Below are 20,090 nucleotides of genomic sequence, written 5' to 3'. Positions count from 1 at the left end.
GGTGGTTAGAATGAGCTCTTACTCTTCCAAACATCGTAGGACTGTGCATGTATTTACACAAGACTTGTAAATACATGCACAGTCCTATGATTCTTGGAAGAGTAATATTGCTGCCTTTCAAAATTAAGAAAATGAAATGGCTGCCAGCTCCTGGCATTTCTGTGGAGGCTGCCTTGCCATCCTTGGGATTTCAGGAGAAGGCAGTCACATCAGAGGATTTGTTCAGTTAAGAAATCTGTTTTAAGTATAGAACATTTACCAGCGATCAAAATGGATGTAGCACACTTTTGTTCCTTTTTAATTCCATATTGTGTCGCGCATGAAGGTAAACCTTAAATGCATTGTTTCATAGTAGCAGCCGTGTTTAAATGCATTGTAATCCAGGTGTCCTTTCAGTGCCCATTTTGTAGGGGCAATGTTCAAATCTGTGTCTAACTCTCTCACGTATGCACATTCTCATTTGCTGGGTAGGTGCACAAGAATGTTCTTTAGCTGTCAGTGGCACATGCCTTGCAAAATTCTACTTGCCCATTGGCTTGAGCTGGCCTAAGAACATAAGAATGGCCATACTGGGTCAGACCAAAGGTCCATCCAGCCCAGTAGCCTGTCTACTGACAGCAGCCAACGCCAGGTGCCCCAGAGGGCGCGAACCTAACAGGTAATGATCTAGTGATCTCTCTCCCGCCATCCGTCTCCGCCCTCTGACGACCAGAGGCTAGGGACACCAGTCCTAGCGCGTTTCACTCGCCCATCGGAAGCAGACACAAAGGACGATCCCTTCTTGGAAGGCTGAGTAAAGCCTGGTGCGGGCAGACTCTCCTGGGCAGCCAAGGCCTCAGGCAGGACCCCCGGTGCTGCTCGCTGTTGTTGCGGCCCAGCCCCGGCCCCCGGCAGGTGCTGCGCAGGGGTGACCAGCCTGGGCCTTAGGAGGCTGCCGGCTGAGGTGTGTCCGGGCCGGGCTGACGGCGAGGAGGGGGCTGTTCAGGGGAGATGCCCGGGCTGGGGCCTGGCCCGGTAACCCGTACGCTCTGTGACAGGCCAGAGCCCGAGGCAGGTTAAACAACTGCCCCTGCCAGAGGGGGCCGAGGGTGGAGCCCGGCCTGGCCACAGGCCGGAGCCAGGCTGAGCTGCCCAGGCACGCGCCGCCTCTTCGCGCCTCCCAGGCTGTAGGGGGCGATGGCGGCCGCCGGGCTCTAGCTGTGCAAGTCGCAGTCGCAGAGGTAGCTATTGCGCCGGCTGACGTCATCTGAGAGCGCCAGTAGCGCGCGCGGGGGGGGGCGTGCAGGATCCGGAAGTGGGGCCGCCGGAGCATGGCGCTTTTCCTCATCAACAGGTAAGCGGGAAAGAGAGAGCGCGCGGGTCGGGAGAAGAACGGAGGCCGCGGCGCGGCGCGTGGAGCAGAGCACGAGGAGGCGGCGGCGGCCGACAGGCCCCCGTGTGTCGGGGGAGGGGCGGCGCTGCTGGGGACCTGTGGTGGGCGTCCCGCGGGTGTGGAGGAGACAGGGCTCCGTTCAGAGCGGGTGTCGGGGGCTTTACTGCCTTGCCGCGCTGGGCAGGGATTTGTAACGCAGCGTTACTCCTGCAACTCAACCACGTTACATGAAATAGTGTTTCACACTGTGCATGGGGGGATCCACCCCATTCCCCACCCAAACACGCAAATCAGCAGGCAGCCCCCCCAGAATCACGAGATTGTCTTAAAAATCCTGAGATCGTCTTAAATAACGAGTTCTTGTGGTTTGCTGTCAGGTTTTGGAGCCTTCAGGCTGCACCTGTGTCATGGTTTCAATATTTTCTCTAGGGTCATAAGACTTTGGTTTAAATGCCTGCATTACCGTGGTTAATACAAGATTACAAAAGGAAGTACTGTTAATTGGCTGCAAAGATGTAGACTAGAGCAGTGCTTCTTAATCAGAGGTACATGTACCCCGGGAGATACACAGGTCTTCCCGGAGGTACATCAACTCATCTAGATATTTACCTAGTTTTACAATAGGCTACATTAAAAGCATTAGTGAAGTCAGTACAAACAAAAATTTCATGCAATTACTTGTTTATACTGCTCTATATACTGAAATGTAAGTACAATATTTACATTCAAATAGATTTATAATTATATGGTAAAAATGAGAAAGTAAACAATTTTTTGGTAATAGTGTGCTTTGGCACTTTTTTGTATTTTTATGTTTGATTTTGCAAGCAAGTAGTTTTTAAGTGAGGTGAAACTTGGGGCGGTATGCAAGACAAATCAGACTCCTGAAAGAGGTACAGTAGTCTGGACTAGATTATTGTGCCTTCTTACAATATCTAGTTGACTGTGAAACTGAATTTTGTTGCCTTTTCTCTGCCAGTAAAAATGTGAAAAGGGTGGTTACAGCCTTGTTGTAGTGCTTGCTGTGGTATGTTTAAAGCGTTTTCTTTGTGAAACATTCAGATATCTTGGTGGTGAGGAGGATGCTACTGAGGACCAGTCACAGGCCCTGTTAGAACGGCTGCGTGAACAAGCTAGAGCCAGGCAACTGAAAAAGCAGCAGCAGGTGCCTTTGCTTTCTAATGAATTAAAACAAAAGAAAACAGAAAATGAACTCCACCAAAAGCTCAAAAACTCTGGATTTGATTCTGAAAATGAATCACAGAGAGAGGCAAAAAAGAGGAAGAGAGGACACAATGGTGAGGGTTCCGGTGGAGAAGGGGAAAAGAAGCTTGAGAAGAACCACCAAGTGAGCAGTGATTCTGAGAAGCCTTCAGCAGGGGCAGATTCTGGCCTAGCTGGTGAGGCTGCCAATGGCTACATTCCAGCTAAGAAGAAAAAGAGAGAAAATGGGAAAAAATCAAGTCTGCCTCAAAAGAAAATTGAAGCAGGTGAAAGCAAAACTGAAAGTGTAGGATTTAATTGTTAAAATTCAATGTCAAATTATTTTTTATTTTAGAAGAAAGTGCAAAAATTTTGACCTTCTGGGTCTGGTTTACAACTGGAACCTGAAAATTGGTGTGTGAGGGTAGGGGGGCATGCACATAAGTATGGAAAGTTAACCACTGATTTAACAGTATCAAAGGGCAGTTATCAGAGTAGCAGCTGTGAACTACATTCAACTTTAGGATTGGAAAGAGAAATGAGAATGTAAGTGGATTTTTAGATCCTGGAAAGCCTAATTAGTAAAAATACTTCCAGTTTTTTAATCTGTCCCTCTGTCTCATTTTTAGCATTTTATTCCTTCTACCAATATTTCAGATCTTGACGAAAACAATAGACAACAGGAAAATAAAAGTAAATTGAAGAGACACCAAGCTACGAGGAAGAAGGAGAGGGACATTCCAACAGAAATTGAGACAAATGGAGCTGAAATTGCTGAGAAAGACAGTAGTGAAGAAGTGAAAGGGAATCAAAGTACAAAGGAGGAAGTGTGCATACCTACTTCGAATGAAAAAGCAACACCGCCACCCTCTAGTTTGTTGGTTCTGGGAGGGTATGACAAAAAAGCAGTGCAGAAGGTAACCAACTGGCCAGGGATTTTGTTCCCATTGTGTTATCTGAGTGAGAGAAGGAGTATTCTAACATGCTTTATATATAGCATTGTCAGGTTTTATGGTAGAAGTCATTTAGTTAATACAGAGATTACTAGCCTTTCTAAATAAATAAATTTTTTCCCTATAAAGGATAAAGTATATTTTAAACAAGAGTCTTACACAAAAAATAAGTGTTATTGACTATACAGTCTTCTTATTAAATTTAAAACAATGCTGACTGTAATCCTGATGTAGAATAATACATGGTTGACTGCCCTTTCATTTCAATTTGCTCTTCAAATGTTTTACTGTTTTTCATTTTTTAATGGTATGGTCAGTGTGTCAGGTCCCAATCCTGAAAACTCTTTGTGCAGATACTAAACTTTTAATTGTACAAGCACAGAGATGCACAGTTTTGGCCTACCTTCAAGCCTGTAACTTGCTGCTTGTGTGTTACTTTGGGACAATATGTTAACATTTTCTATAGAAAAGTTCATATCCTCTTAAGTCTGAGTGCATAAAATCTTGCCACAATAATTATTTTAAAAATACTGAATACTAATTAGTTACTGATTGTGTTATACAAACTTTTTCCCCTGGATTAAAGGAACTTCAACTTCAGGCCAATTGCAGAGAATCTCTGTTTCAGGATTCATTCACTTTTTGTTTCCAGGTTCAGCCCATCCTACCACAATGGCTTGCTCAACCCAAGCTGGTCCATAAACGCATAAAAGAGAACCTAGTTCCAATCCAGGAGGTTCCAGGAATCCATCCCAAACTGCTAAAGAAGCTGCAAATGAATGGAATAGAGTCTTTTTTCCCAAGTATTAAATACCTTTAATATTTGTTTGGTCTCTCTCTCTCTCTCTCTTTTTTTTTAATCAGCTAACTTCTCCAGTATTCAAAAAGCTCATGTCATGTGTTTTTGTATGATATAAAGAACTTACTAGAAAATCAGTGCTCTGGGGCATGCTTGAAATAAGTGATGGTGGGGGGGAGACAAATTCCAGAATTTCCCAAAAGCTGACAAGAATATGATACTTTAGCCAGTGTGGTGTGGATTTGTTAACTTTAAATTAATTTAAACCAGTATGTAAAGTGGTTACTTAGGGACCAGTCATCTTCACTACCAGAGCTGGATGGAGAGAAGAATTAGGTACCTATATGACAGGTTTCAGAGTAGCAACCATGTTAGTCTGCATTCACAAAAAGAAAAGGAGTACTTGTGGCACCTCAGAGACTAACAAATTTATTTGAGCATAAGCTTTCGTGAGCTACAGCTCACTTCATCGGATGCATGTAGTGGAAAATACAGTGGGGAGATTTTATATACACAGAGAACATGAAACAATGGGTGTTACCATACAGACAGTAACAAGAGTGATCAGGTAAGGTGAGCTATTACCAGCAGGAGAGTGGGGGGAGGGGGACTTTTGTAGTGATAATCAAGGTGGGCACGTTCTTGTCAACTGCTGGAAATGGCCCACCTTGATTATCACTACAAAAGGTTTCACACGCACACACTCCAGCGCCCCCCTCTTCCCCCTGCTCTCCTGCTGGTAACAGCACACCTCAGTGTCACAGACTGATCCATCTTAGAAAAGCTTGCTGTTCCATACTTGGACATGAGGTGGAGCTGAGGTATTCCTGTGTATATGTAGAGGTTCTGACATAGGCTAGGTAGGGACAAACCTCTATAAAATCTCTACTGGAAGGTCTTATTGGTAGCATATATGTTGCACATTGTTGATTTGATTAAGACAAAGGAATGAAAACAAATGTAGAATTATTATAATGGGTTAATGCATTAACCTTTCACTTTTAAAGACTTAACTAATTACATTTGTGATCTGGATTTATCAGGTCTTAGTCTGCATCAGAAGATCATCAAAGAACGGCAGCTGTAGCTCAGACGTTTTCTATTTTAAATTATTTCACTGTTTAATATTTTGCTGTGCTAGAACATATAGCAGAGTGTAATGAGTTGCTGGTATGCTATCCTCAGTTACTCTCCTTATGTCAATCACAGATTCTTATACTTTGAGGTCCAGAAACTCCTGTGTTCAGTTTATAGTATACACTGGCAGGAAATAAGTTCAATCATTTACTGCTTGTACTGTCCATGTAAATAGTTTTATACAATTAATCAAGAAAACGCTAACCCATAATATGCTGTGAGGAAGAGGCTCATAGATGATTTGTTAGTGGATATTTAGTTCAAAGCTGGCTAATAAGCCAGAGTTCTCCGAAGGAGAAGAGAGAGAAGTCACAGTTTGAGTCAAAGCTTTTGTCCTGAATAATTTGCTCTTGCTTCATTTGTAACTTCTCCTCAAGGACACAGAGCTACAGGAAGCTGGGCACCATTAGCTCCTACTGAAGTTGACATGAGTTGGAGCATTTAGCCCCTTGCAGGACTAGCTCCAGATGAGAGCAAGAACCATCTTTTTAGGCAGAGAGTACACAGCTGCCTTCAGCCTTGAAGGAACAGACTCTGTGCTGTCTCCCAGTGAAAGGAAGATTTTAAAAAGTACTAAATAGTTATGTGGTTATTCTTGTTAAACTCCTGCCTAAGATCATTCTGTTCACACTTTCATCACCTGATACATAGGCAAACAAGAAAAAAATATATAATGAGCTACAAGGAGGTGCTAAGTTCGGATTTAGGGACAGCTGAATTACTTGTATAGGGAAACCCACATAATCATTGCCTACATATAGTCAGGGCTCACTTTCAGAAACAATACATTGGTTTAATCTTTTGTTTATAGCCTGTTAAAAAAGACCTCGATGAAAGGATGTGAAACAGCTTCCAAAATGAATTGGGGTTCCCCCTGAGTAGTGAAGAGCTCTTTTGAACTCTAGATCTTCCATATTTGCACCAGAAAACCTAACTTAACAGCAGGGAGAACACAAGGCTTTCCAAGTCACAGAAAGAGATGACATTGTACAGTTTTTAATAGCATTTGACGGATAGACTTTCACCAGGTTGTTGCTCTTTACTGATCCTCATTTTCCTTTTGTTCAGTTCAGGGAGAGGTGATTCCTGCCATTTTGGAGAGCGCATCCAGTGGCTTTTTGGTAGGGAGGGGAGGATGCCAGCCCAACGATATCTGTGTCTCGGCCCCTACAGGCAGTGGTAAAACACTGTCTTTCGTCATCCCTGTGGTACAGGTGAATTCAACCAAGGTGTATAGTGTATAGAGAGGGCTGCAGTTGTCTTTGTTTCTCAGCAGGGCTGTAAAATGGAAGCCTCTTGAGGTAGGTAAGAAAGTCGGAAAGAAACACCAACAAAAGCACTGAGGCTTAAAACTGCAGAGTTGCCTAGATACAATTCCCATTAACTTCAGTGCCCCATCCAGCTTTCGTGGCCAAAGAACATAATGTGAGGAGTTGATGAAGACTGTTGGGAATAAATGAATTAGTAAATGTTGGGGGATTATTAGGATGCCACCCACTAGCCTAGACTAGTCACAGAGACCCCACTAGCTTTCAAGTGCTAATATGGCCTTTGTTTTGGCAGGCTCTGTTACAACGAGTGGTTTGCCAGGTGCGAGCTCTGGCAGTTTTGCCCACCAAAGAACTGGCACAGCAGGTAAGAGACTTTTTTTTTCCTTCCTTTCTCTGACTTGAATTTAAGTCAAGTGAAAGGCTGGTGCTTTAAACTCACTGCCCGAATACATGTGATTTCTACCATGTGAAGTAGGTTGAGGACTAACTGGGTTTGATGCTGGCTAACATAACAGAAAGCATTGTCATAAACAACTGTCTAAGTAGCTAAATAATCCCATCTCCCCTCTGCAGGTGAGTAAAGTATTCAACATCTACACTGATGGGACAGGTCTGAAGGTTGTTTTGGTTACTGGGCAGAAATCTTTCGGGAAGGAGCAGGAGACTCTTGTCCAGAGAACGTAGGTTAAATATACTTTTGAATAATGTTTTACAGCTCAAATGTCTCAACGCCTTATCTCAGTGCATGGAGAGGTTGAAGTGTAGGCTGTTGCATCACGTGTTAGGTTGCATCACATGTTAGTTTTTCTGAACACTAGATTCATATACTGGATATTGTTTAAAATCTCTGCTTGCCAGAATGCTAGGAGCAGCGTTTTTCTAAAGTTTTGTTAGCCTTAGTAGGATAGAAACACGTTACCTGTGACTTTGAGTACGAACTGCTATTTACGCAATAGAGTCTGTCCTTGGGATCAGCAGCCCCACTCAGGAGTGGGGGAAGAAGTAGCTATGTCTGTCAGTTGCACCTTCAGGAATCAAATTGGTCATGAAATTGGAAGGGTGGAGGATGTCCCTCCTTACTGGGATCCTTAGCACTTTGTGCTTTCTGCTCTTGTCTGGTGTTATAAGATCTGTCTCTTTCCGGAGCTGATTGGGTTTTTAACCACTGCCCCAGGAAATCCTTTTGTTCTCCAGTGGCTGCTTCGTAGGTTTGCTGTTTGTTCGGCCTGGGTTTCAGTTCTATCCTCTTATTTTATTTTCGCAGTTAGGTTCTCCAACACAGACACATCTGCTTCTAAGAGAACCTGGGATTGGGGCAATGGTGATGGTCTGCAGCCCACATTATAGCACTGGCTTAAAAAAAGGGTTACATGCCAGATAATTTCCAATTATTTAGCCATGAAGCATTCTCCAAATCTGTCTGAAATAAGCTAAAAGAAAAGGAGTACCGGTGGCACCTTAGAGACTAACAAATTTATTAGAGCATAAGCTTTCGTGAGCTACAGCTCAATGCATCCGATGAAGTGAGCTGTAGCTCACGAAAGCTTATGCTCTAATAAATTTGTTAGTCTCTAAGGTGCCACCGGTACTCCTTTTCTTTTTGCGAATACAAACTAACACGGCTGCTACTCTGAAACCTGAAATAAGCTAGTTCTCTATCTCAGCTCTCCAGAGCAAAGCATGGCCTCGAGTATCCTACACACACTTCTTTAATGTAAATGATATATTTGACTTCTTATTCCTCAATTAAATGAAGCGAGAAAGGAAAGCAAAGAAAAGAAAACCAGATACTGGTTGGTCACAGGAACGTTACATTGACCTCACTATAGGGAAGCAGCTGGGTGACAGGACATTTTGTCTTTTCAGAGTGATGGGTTACTGCAGTCTGGCTGATATCATTGTGGCCACACCGGGACGACTTGTGGATCATATTGACCAGACTCCAGGGTTCAGCCTGAGACAACTTCGCTTTCTGGTGAGTTAAAACAAACAGATCTACTGAGCTGATTATCACAAGGCTCTTTGTGTCTATAATTCCTACTCTACATCTTTTTGTACTCCTGGTGCATATACACATCTATGTGTAGGAACTGCCATGCCATTCAGATTATTGGTCCATCTAATCCTAGTATCTGCTTCCAGAAAAGGCATTTTATGTAAACACCTGGAGGGGAAAAATCTACAAAAATAAAACTTAAAGGGTCTAACTTCAACAATCAAAACCAAGATTTCACAGTAAATTATCAAACTTATAATAACTCACCAGCATATCAGAGTATGCACTGGTATCTTATTTATTCAAGGTATCGGAGATCTGATTTCCCTTATGTCATTTAAAGCCACGTGGTATTTATTAGCCAATGGATTTAAGTTAAACCAAATCTATTCATCATATGGGACTCAAGGTTGCCCTTTGGTTTGGCCACTGAATACAATAAAACAAGATTGGATCTTTTTCTAAAAGATATGATCTAGGAATTATTTTGGAGAAGTTCTTTTTATACAGGAGGTCAGACTAGATGATCACAATGGTTCCTTCTGGCCTTGGAATCTATATATCAGGTATTTAAATGCTTATGCAAGGACCCAAATGTAGGATTCAGCTCCCATATTAAAACTGTGCTTTAAAAAAAAAAAAAAAAAAAGGCAAAGTAGTTTGGTTGATTAGAAACGTATGCATATACACAAGGATTGTGTGCGTGTGTGCATGCGCGTGCACACTCCTTTCTATCATTTGTTTATCCCAAGCAGAAATGTCTTCTGTCTGTTATAAAGAGTGGGGTTTAATGTATGCAGGAGGAAAGCGACAGCACCAAAAGGAGCCTAACAACAAGGGCTGTTTCTGTCTGAGTGCAGATTATAGATGAAGCTGACCGTATGATAGATGACATGCACCAGAACTGGCTGCATCAAGTGGTAAAAGCAGTGTTCCGAGCCGAAGAGGACTCTGGCACCAACATTCTTTTCCAGAGGACAGAACCGGGACCTGTAACGGCAGCCAGGTAACTTGGAAAATGCACTCTGCTGAATCAGTACTACAGAGGAGAACTTCAGGTTACCCCTCTATTCAGTGCTGGTGTTTTGTTGTCTGCTCCATTTGGATGTTGATTTTTGTGTATACTCCAATACTCGGTTAGAAAACATACTGCTAATCAAGTCTACTGTTTTTCAGTGGCTTGAAAATGCAGGTGGCAAAGAGTTGATGCTAGGAATTGACCCATGCTTTTTAAAATAAACTTTACCAACTTGATCTATTGATCCTTTCTCCAGCTAGATTAGGGTGGTATTAAAGAAAGCAAAAATGCGCAAAACTTTGAGGACCAATTGCTATGTTTTTATAGCTGATTGAGTTGCACCAAAACGATCACAGCTCACCTATAAGGAGATTGGCAGAATGTTTGCTGGACCACTCCTGAGCTATTTATCTGTAGTTGCTATTTCTATGTAGCATCATAGACATGCATGGCCTTTCTCAGAATACAACTTTCTCAGGTTACCTGCCCAGAACAGGGTTAAGACAGAATAACAGGAGGAGAAAATTGAAGGAGGGGTTGAGGTAGGGTTAGGACCAATGCAAAGACATGAAGATTGCCTGTTCACTTGGGAAGCTGGTGTATGCACTCTGGGAAGGATAGGGGGCTTACAGTTTTTTTTTTTTTTTTGTAGTTGATACTAACTGCTTTTATGAACTATTTAGAGCACTAGCAGTATAAGCAAGCTTAAAGGGGCAGGAGATTGCAAAGTGACTGACTTGCAGAAAGTGGGTTGAGTCAGGAAGAGAGTTCCAGGAAGAGTTAATGACTTCTCAAATTTTTCAGATGTTGTTAGAGGGGAGGAGTAAAATGTGATATTCCTCCTGTCTGCCCTAATGCTCAATGCCTGCACGCTATCTGTCTCAGCACCTGCTGTCCCCAGATACCACTACAGAAGTTGCTGTTCTCAGCCACACTGACTCGGAACCCAGAGAAACTGCAGCAGCTAGGCTTGTACCAGCCTCGCCTTTTCACATCTGTCTACTCTGAGAAACAAGCCGTCACAGCTGGGACAGAAACAGAACAGGATACTGAAAAGAAATACTCTCTCCCTGAGGGACTTTCGGTAAGGTGATTTATCCTTTTGCAGCCATGGAAGGTATCTTGCTGGACAGCTTTCCAACAGGGAAGGAGCTTGAATAGGTTACATCTGAAGAACACATCAGACTCAAAGCAGCTTGATCTGCTTCTGGAAATATGATTACATTTTCCCTTAATTTTATCCCATGAATAAAAGCATTTCTTCCCCAGGCAGTCTTGCATTACTGAGGATCAGGAGGAGAAATGGTTAAGAGAACAGATAGGTACTACTTGCATAGCTCTACATATGCATACCTGTTGCTGGATCTCCACCTGTCCATCATCTCAGAACAGGGCTTTTTTATACACATACTCCTTTAAAAGAGGATGAGAAGCACCATCAGCACTAAGGAGTGCGATAATAAGATGAGTAATACATAGCACTTACATCACACTTTCCAGGTGTAGACCACAAAGTATGTAGCAGAGACAAGTATACATCATTATCTTCTTTTAGAGATTGGGAAATCGAGGCAGAGTGTTATTTTGCCAGACACTGCACCATGTATCAGTGTCAGAGACAAGACTAGAACACAGGTGTCCTGCCTTAGTCCCGTGTTGTCTTCAACCTTTGGAGAGGTTGAAGTGTTGTCTACCTTCCCTGCATGACTTGTCCCAAAGGAGATGGCACTGTGGGATCAGTTATCTGTAATAGTGAATGGGTTTGTAAGTAAGAAGTTCAGACAAGTAGGTTTGGGGAAGGAGTCCATGTGAAGAGCAACGTTTCTAAAATTTACTGTTTCGTCTCTGTCCCCTACAGCAATATTATGTACTCTGTAACCTGAATTCCAAACCTTTGTTCCTCTTGTATTTCATGCTGAGAATGAAATTTACCCGGGTGCTCTGTTTTACCAACACCAAGCAGACTTCCCACAGGTGAGTTCATTGATGGGGTACTTACTATGTGTACCTGTATAAGTCAATAGGGTAAATTCATCCCTCTGTTTTATCTCCCCACCCACTTCCAAATAGATTGTTCTTACTGATTCGAGCCTTTGGTGGAGTGAATGTAGCTGAATTCTCTTCCTGGTTGACTCCAAGTGAGAGACGGAGGACCCTGAAGGAATTTGAACAGGGGAAGATACAACTGTGAGTGTCTCAGATAAGTGTGTCTGTATGTGTGTTGGAGGGGGCGGGGTTTCAGTACTGACCCAGGCTACTTCCATTGTAGAGGTTTAGGAGTAGCAGCCATGTTAGTCTGTATCCGCAAAAAGAAAAGGAGTACTTGTGGCACCTTAGAGACTAACAAAATTATTTGAGCATAAGCTTTTGTGAGCTACAGCTCACTTCATCAGATGCATGTAGTGGAAAATGCAGTGGGGAGATTTTATATACACAGAGAACATGAACCAATGGGTGTTGCCATACAGACTGTAACAAGAGTGATCAGGAAAGGTGAGCTATTACCAGCAGGAGAGCGAGGGTGGGGGTGGGGATCTTTTGTAGTGATAATCAAGGTGGGCCATTTCCAGCAGTTGACAAGAACGTGTGAGGAACAGTTGGGGGGGGGGGGAATAAACATGGGGAAATAGTTTTACTTTGTCATGACACATCCACTCCCAGTCTTTATTCAAGCCTAAGTTAATTGTATCCAGTTTGCAAATTAAATCCCATTCAGCAGTCTCTTGTTGGAGTCTGTTTTTGAAGTTATGATGTCAGAAACAACTCTGACATTATAATCAAAAAGGCTGACAAAGGAGGTGCTGTCGTCATCATGAATAGGTCGGAATATGAACAAGAGGCTGCTAGGCAGCTCTCCAACACCACTTTCTACAAGCCATTACCCTCTGATCCCACTGAGAGTTACCAAAAGAAACTACACTATCTGCTCAAGAAACTCTCTGAAAAAGCACAAGAACAAATCCGCACAGACACACCCCTAGAACCTCGACCAGGGGTATTCTATTTGCTACCCAAGATCCATAAACCTGCAAATCCTGGATGCCCCATCATCTCGGGCATTGGCATCCTGACAGCAGGATTGTCTGCCTATGTGGACTCCCTCCTCAGGCCCGATGCTACCAACACTCCCAGCTATCTTCGAGACACCACTGACTTCCTGAGGAAACTACAATCCATTGGTGATCTTCCTGAAAACACCATCTAGCCACTATGGATGTAGAAGCCCTCTACACCAACATTCCATACAAAAATGGACTACAAGCCGTCAGGAACAGTATCCCCAATAATTTCACGGCAAACCTGGTGGCTGAACTTCGTGACTTTGTCCTCACCCATAACTATTTCACATTTGGGGACAATGTATACCTTCAAATCAGCGGCACTGCAATGGGTACCTGCATGGCCCCACAGTATGCCAACATTTTTATGGCTGACTTAGAAAAACACTTTCTCAGCTCTCGTCCCCTAATGCCTCTACTCTACTTGCGCTACATTGATGACATCTTCATCATCTGGACCCATGGAAAAGAAGCCCTTGAGAAATTCCACCTTGATTTCAACAATTTCCATCCCACCATCAAGCTCAGCCTGGACACTACAGTGCTAATAAGCGATGGTCACATAAACACCACCCTATACCGGAAAGCTACCAACTGCTATGCTTACCTACATGCCTCCAGCTTTCATTCAGACCAGACTACACCACACGATCCATTGTCTACAGCCAAGCTCTAAGATACAATCGCATTTGCTCCAACCCCTCAGACAGAGACAAACACCTGCAAGATCTCTCTCAAGCATTCTTACAACTACAATACCCACCTGCTGAAGTGACGAAACAGATTGACGGAGCCAGAGGAGTACCCAGAAGTTACCTACTACAGGACAGGCCCAACAAAAAGAAAACAACAGAACGCCACTAGCCTTCACCTTCAGCCCCCAATTAAAACCTCTCCAACGTATCATCAAGGATCTACAACCTATCCTGAAGGACAACCCATCACTCTCAGAGATCTTGGGAGACTAGCCAGTCTTTGCTTACAGACAGCCCCCTAACCTGAAGCAAATACTCACCAGCAACCACACAACAAAAGCACTAACCCAGGAACCTATTCTTGCAACAAAGCCTGTTGCCAACTGTGTCCACATATCTATTCAGGGGACACCATCATAGGGCCTAATCACATCAGCCACACTATCAGAGGCTCGTTCACCTGCACATCTACCAATGTGATATGTGCTAGCAATGCCCCTCTGCCATGTACATTGGCCAAACTGGACAGTTTCTATGTAAAAGAATAAATGGACACAAATCAGACGTCAAGAATTATAACATCCAAAAACCAATTGGAGAACACTTCAATCTCTCTGGTCACTCGATTACAGACCTGAGAGTGGCAGTTCTTCAGCAAAAAAACTTCAAAAACAGACTCCAGTGAGAGATTGCTGAATTGGAATTAATTTGCAAACTGGATACAATTAACTTAGGCTTGAATAGAGACTGGGAATGGATGAGTCATTACACAAAGTAAAACTATTTCCCCATGGTATTTCTCCCTCCCACCCCACCCCCCACTGTTCCTCAGATATTCTTGTTAACTGCTAGAAATAGCCTACCTTGCTTGTCACCACGAAAGGTTTTCCTCCCCCCTCCCCCCGCTGCTGGTGATGGCTTATCTTAAGTGATCACTCTCCTTACAGTGTGTATGATAAACCCATTGTTTCATATTCTCTGTGTGTGTATATCAATCTCCCCTCTGTATTTTCCACCAAATGCATCCGATGAAGTGAGCTGTAGCTCACGAAAGCTTATGCTCAAATAAATGTGTTAGTCTCTAAGGTACCAAAAGTACTCCTTTTCTTTTTCCAGTGTAGAGAGAGTAGTGGAAACATGTATGTAATAAAACAAACTTATCTGCAAAACTGAGCTTACAAAATCCAACTTGTGAACTGAGTGGGAGGCTTAGGCTATGTAAACACTATAGCGTACGTCGGTATAAGTTATGTCGCTCAGGGATGTGAATAAGCACCCTCCCTGAGTAACGTAAGTTACACTGACATAAGCACCGATTTAGACAGCGCTACATTGGCGGGAGAACTTCTCCCACTGACATAGCTACCGCCACTCGCAGGAGCTGGAGTAATTAAGTTGACGGAAAAGCCTTTTCCGTCAGTTTAGAGCACCTGCACTAGGAGCATTACAGCGATGCAGCTGCACTGCTGTAAGCTCTGTAGTGTAGCCATAGCCTGAGACTCACATTTTCTGAATTGTGCAGATGCTGGTGCATTTGTATGCATTTACTGCAATTTTTTGTACAGTTGAGCTACTTGTGTGTGCAAATAGCCTCTTAGAATCTAGCTGCTAAGTTGCATGGGTATTTGTCATGTGCAATGGCAGTAAATACACAAAGCACACATGTAATTCTGATAATCTGAGCCTTTCTGCTGATCAGATTTTTATTGGCACATCATAGAAAATGGATTTACTACGGGGGCTATAATGAACAGAAGTACTGTAATCTAACAGCAAGAACCTGTTAGACTAACTGTCTAGATTTTTGTTCCCAGGTCTGTCACTGATTTGCTGTGACCTGAGATATATCACTTAATCATGTGCTTCAGTTTCTTTAATACTGATAGGGGCACTGCCTGACAAGTGTCCTTGAGAACCTTTCAAGAAAGGGTAAACATATTAAAATACATATCTTTTTAATACAAACCTCTTTGCAGTGGCTGTTTGGCTGTCCTGTCTTGACTGCTTTGAGCATGAACATTTGGGTGCATTTTCAATATGGTTTGTGGGCATTTAGCTCCCAATTACTTTGATAGGAGTCACCTGGCTAAAAATTCCACATATAGTGCTGCTAATATCCTCTGTGTCTACCAAACCTGGAAACTCCAGTGGTGTTATGGTTTATGTCAATAGAAAAAAAGCCTCTAGAAGTGCTTAGCACATCACTGGAATGGATTTTCCCCGCAAGTGTCTAATATGGCTGGTATAGCTAATAAATCTGTGGTGTGATTCGTGGTTCTGTCTTACGCTCCAAAGACCCAGCCCTCTGTATGGTCTGGCTAGCTTGATTAGGGAGATTAGTAACATATTGTGTACTGCTCCATATCCAGTTATCAGAATTTGCAGTGTCATTGGGCAATGGCTTTATGCCATGCAACAGACCTGGAAATGAACGCTACTAATTTGTTTCTTCTTTAAAACATAAAACAGGTTAATCAGCACAGATGCCACTGCTCGAGGGATTGACATTAAAGGAGTGAAGTGTGTGATAAACTATGATGCCCCTCAGTTCATCAGGACTTATATTCACCGGTGAGTGGCTGAGGAATACAAAGAAGAAACGTGAATTCAGATTATAACCTCTGTCTTTTGGATATGGCTTTTTAGATGTTAAAGCATTCTTCATGTACACAAAAAATGTATGTGGTTTGAAAAGTTTTTAATTCCATTGCAATAGAGCTGTTTGTTCAATATGAAAGTAGTTGTTCAATCAAAATTAAGCCTGTAGAGTCATTGTAGTGACACAAGGCCAGTCTAAATTAGGGCTGCTTCCTACTATACCAGGCCTAATTTATAGAAAATGTGGGTATTGCCCTGGACAGTCCCAAACACTGATGACCTGATTTTCAGAAGTGCTGAGGGTCCCAACTCCAGTTGAAATCAATGAGGACTGGAGGATCAGCACTTCTGAAGATCAAACCCTGAAATTTTAAACTTTTGTGTTTATGTACAGGAGGCCTACTTATACTGATGGTACTTATAGAAATAATCTGAATAGTCCTCTTCAGGTTTCAAGAACTCCTGTTGGGGCAAGGTGGGAAGGAATGTGCTGCAGCTGAGGGGGGAGCAGATGGACAGTTAAACCAACATTGAGGTTGGCCTCCTTTATCTGATTTCAGAGTTGGAAGAACAGCTCGAGCTGGAAAGGTGGGATTAGCATTCACCATGCTCCTGAAAGTGCAGGTGAGTCATAGTCATGGCAGCAATTCTGAAGTGAAGCATAGCAGAGTGGTGAGGAGGATGGGGTTAATAATTATAAACCTCCATCCATTCACATGCAGTCCAGTTCTATGTACAGGTACTTTCCCTTCAGTGGTATCTGTACAGCACATTTTTCATAGACACTACTTTAATTACTCTTCGTTGGTTGTGAAGATGTTCTGGTGTGGCTGTATTGAATATGAATTCTTAGTTATGCATACCACATCGCATGAAGGGAGGTAGCCACACCGCCCCCCTACACACACTGAAAGCAGTATGCCTAAGCTTCCACATCTCGGGCTGAAAATGAACCATTGATTTCCTGCCAGCATTCCAGGAACTCTGTTGCGTTCCAGGCCTCGTGTGTGAATTCTTCAGGAGTTTGGGGAGATTGCAAACCCAGTTTTTAAGCATAAAAGTTAGGTCCTCTCAGAATTGAGCTTGTGAAGTTTATTCACTAGTAATTTCCAAACTAGATGGAGCCTCCCAGACTTGCTCAGTTCCCAGGCTCATGGTCTGACAGTTGTGGTGAAAAGATGAAGGGGGCAGCACCCACTTTCCTGAGTCGTCCTCCTCCCCTTAATTTTCTGTATCTGTTTGTGATGCAGGAGCGGAAGTTTTTGCAGATGCTGAGGGATGCTGGCACCCCAGATCTGGAGAAGCAGCTGGTGAAGAGCGAGTATTTAAAGCCATTGTTGCAGCAATATGAGGAAGCACTGTCCAAGCTCCAGAAAACTGTCAAGGTAACCGCAACAGTGAAGCGCTGCAGTATAAAATTCAGCTGCACAAAAAGCTCATTGTAACCTGCTGCAGACTTGAACGTCAGTTAGTGTTCAGTGTCTTTTCTCTTAACCATGGAGATCTATTGAGATGCTTGAGCCAGTAGAGAACAGAAGGGCCCTGTGTTGAAAGCACAGTAGCATTACTTATTTTACTGCCTTTCTGCAGATCTGTTGATTTCCTCTAGTGCGCTGGGGATTTGAGGGCTGGGAGGAGGAAGACAGAGTAACTATGTGCAGAGGCTGAACCTTCTGTCAGATCAGAATTTGAGACACAATTCACCCATCTTGCAAATTGCTTAGCTATGTTTTGAACATTCAAGGAAAAGGGGTTCCATTCGCTGACCGTCCATTAGACGGGAGTGCTTTCATCTGTAAACAGAACTTCAGTGTCCTTGCTAGCTAAGCGTAAGAGCAGTCACACATGGTAACTGATCTGGGGGGAAGCTCCTGCTCTAGTACTTTGTGGAGAATCCTAAAACTAAAGTTAAGAGATTGGCAACCTGTCCCTGCAAAATAGATGGCTTTGGTGTCCAGCTTCTGGACTTTAGCAGTGCTCGGGAAGAGGGAGAGAAGGGAAAGAAAATGTGTCAAATTCTGCTGCATTTCTGCCTGTTTGATACAGTTTGTGCACAGCTGTGTGACCCTGTGACCCAAGCTCTGAGTATCTGCAGTCACCTTCTTTGTCTTAATAGGATGAGCGAGCACAGAAACGAGCATGAGAGAGCCCAGGAGAGAAGACTGATGTATATTTTCCATGGCACTGAAATCAAGCCAGGACTGATCATGTTTTTGCTGTTAATGGCAAGTGTCAGGGTAACAGTGCAGCTCCAGAGCTGATGGATTAGCTGCCCAACCTCCTAGTCAAAAGGCTAAATTGTCACTTTGCCAACAGGCATTGTGGACCCCACGGAGTGTGTACAGCCCCTTCCATTCTGAGGGAATTGGCACCAAAGCTCCGATCTCAGCTTGAACAAATATTCTTTGCAGGGGAATCTCTCTCCTGTCCAATTGGTATATTGAAAACTGCCAACAGTAAATAGAACATCCTACCTTCTTAGAGTGTGCATCTGATGGAGCTTCCAGTTATCAAATTTGATGGGGCCAGGCCCCTCTTGGCTTTGCCTGTGGATCATTTCGACAAAGACAATTGTTCCTTCTCCTTCGCTGCAGACACATGATCTGTATCTGCAAAGTGCATCAAAAGCTGTACCATGTATGTAGTAAAATGCTGCCATTTCAAGAACTGTTCCAGGCTGGGGTGGAGAAAAAGGATGACTTAAATTTTTAAATAAAGAGTAACTTTAAAAAATATGGTTTTGTTTTCTTGTAAAGGATGGTTCTGAGGAAGTAAAGGAGTTTTTAGAGTGAACTAATAGTTGTTCTGGGTCCCTCATACCAACCTTTATTCCCCCTTTATCAAGTCAGACCTATGGTCATAGTTCCTGCTGGAAACACCAGCAGGGTTATCAGTCTAAATTATACCATTAATTATGCTGAAGTTTTACTGTTTACTAGGGCTGTCAGTTAATTGCAGTTAACTTATGTCATTAACTCAAAAATTAATTGGGATTAATCACACTGTTAAACAATACAATACCAATTGAAATTTATTAAATATTTTTGGATGTTTTTTCTACATCTTCAAATATATTGATTTCTATTACAACAGAGAATAGAAAGTGTACAATGATCACTTTATTTTTATGATAAATATTTGCACTGTAAAAAAACAAAACAAATAGTATTTTTCAATTCACCTCCTACAAGTACTGTAGTGCAATCTCTTTATCATGAAAGCTGAACTTACAAATGTAGAACTGTTTTATTTTTGAATGCAGTTTTTTTATACAATGTAAAACTTTAGAGCCTACAAGTCCACTCAATCCTACTTCAACCAATCGCCCAGACAAACAAGTTTGATTAAAATTTGCAAGAGATAATATTGCCCGCTTCTTATTTACAATGTCACCTGAAAATAAGAACAGACGTTCACATGGCACTTTTATAGCCAGCGTTGCAAGGTATTTACATGTTAGATATGCTAAACGTGATGTGTATGCACCTTCGTGCTTCCGCCACCATTCCAGAGGACATGCTTCCATGCTGATGATGATCATTAAAAAATAATGCGTTAATTATATTTGTGACTGAACTCCTTGGGGGAGAGTTTTATGTCTCCTGTTTTGTTTTACCTGCATTCTGCCACGTATTTCATGTTATAGCAGTCTCGGATGATAACCCAGCACACATTGGTTTTAAGAACACTTTCACAGCAGATTTGACAAAACACAAAGAAGGTACCAATGTGAGATTTCTAAAGAGAGTTACAGCACTCAATCCAAGGTTTGAGAATCTGAAGTGCCATCCAAAATCAGAGACGAGGTGTGGACCATGCTTTCAGAAGACTTAAAAGAGCAATACTCGGATACCGAAATTATAGAACCCAAATCACCAAAAAAGGAAATCAACCTTCTGCTAGTGGCATCTGACTCAGATGATGAAAATGAACACGCGTCGGTCCACTCTGCTTTGGATCGTTATCAAGCAGAATCTGTCGTTAGTATG

At 42.7% G+C, this 20,090-nt stretch overlaps 1 protein-coding gene across 1 annotated transcript; it reads left to right on the top strand.

The window, feature by feature from the left end:
* The first annotated feature begins 1,150 nt into the window (after positions 1–1,150).
* On the top strand, positions 1,151–19,060 carry DDX51 (DEAD-box helicase 51). The gene is made up of 16 exons (XM_038373597.2): positions 1,151–1,333; positions 2,435–2,862; positions 3,233–3,492; positions 4,181–4,331; positions 6,533–6,678; positions 7,028–7,099; positions 7,309–7,415; positions 8,602–8,710; positions 9,592–9,737; positions 10,635–10,833; positions 11,608–11,723; positions 11,820–11,936; positions 15,973–16,074; positions 16,662–16,725; positions 17,352–17,486; positions 18,218–19,060. The coding sequence occupies exons 1-16, from the start codon at positions 1,311–1,313 to the stop codon at positions 18,242–18,244; spliced, it is 2,202 nt and encodes a 733-aa protein (XP_038229525.1). The 5' UTR covers positions 1,151–1,310; the 3' UTR covers positions 18,245–19,060.
* Positions 19,061–20,090: the final 1,030 nt, after the last annotated feature.

This window comes from Dermochelys coriacea, chromosome 15 (genome assembly GCF_009764565.3).
Source record: "Dermochelys coriacea isolate rDerCor1 chromosome 15, rDerCor1.pri.v4, whole genome shotgun sequence".
NCBI lineage: Eukaryota > Metazoa > Chordata > Testudines > Dermochelyidae > Dermochelys > Dermochelys coriacea.
The sequence above is the reverse complement of the archived record's forward strand: the minus strand, read 5'-3'. Positions and strand labels throughout refer to the sequence as shown.

Coding starts and splice junctions, on each gene's coding strand:
- DDX51 (XM_038373597.2), top strand. CDS start 1,311: ATGGCGCTTTTCCTCATCAACAG. Junction 3,493..4,180: donor ACAAAAAAGCAGTGCAGAAG/GTAACCAACTGG, acceptor TTTTGTTTCCAG/GTTCAGCCCATCCTACCACA. Junction 4,332..6,532: donor AATAGAGTCTTTTTTCCCAA/GTATTAAATACC, acceptor CCTTTTGTTCAG/TTCAGGGAGAGGTGATTCCT.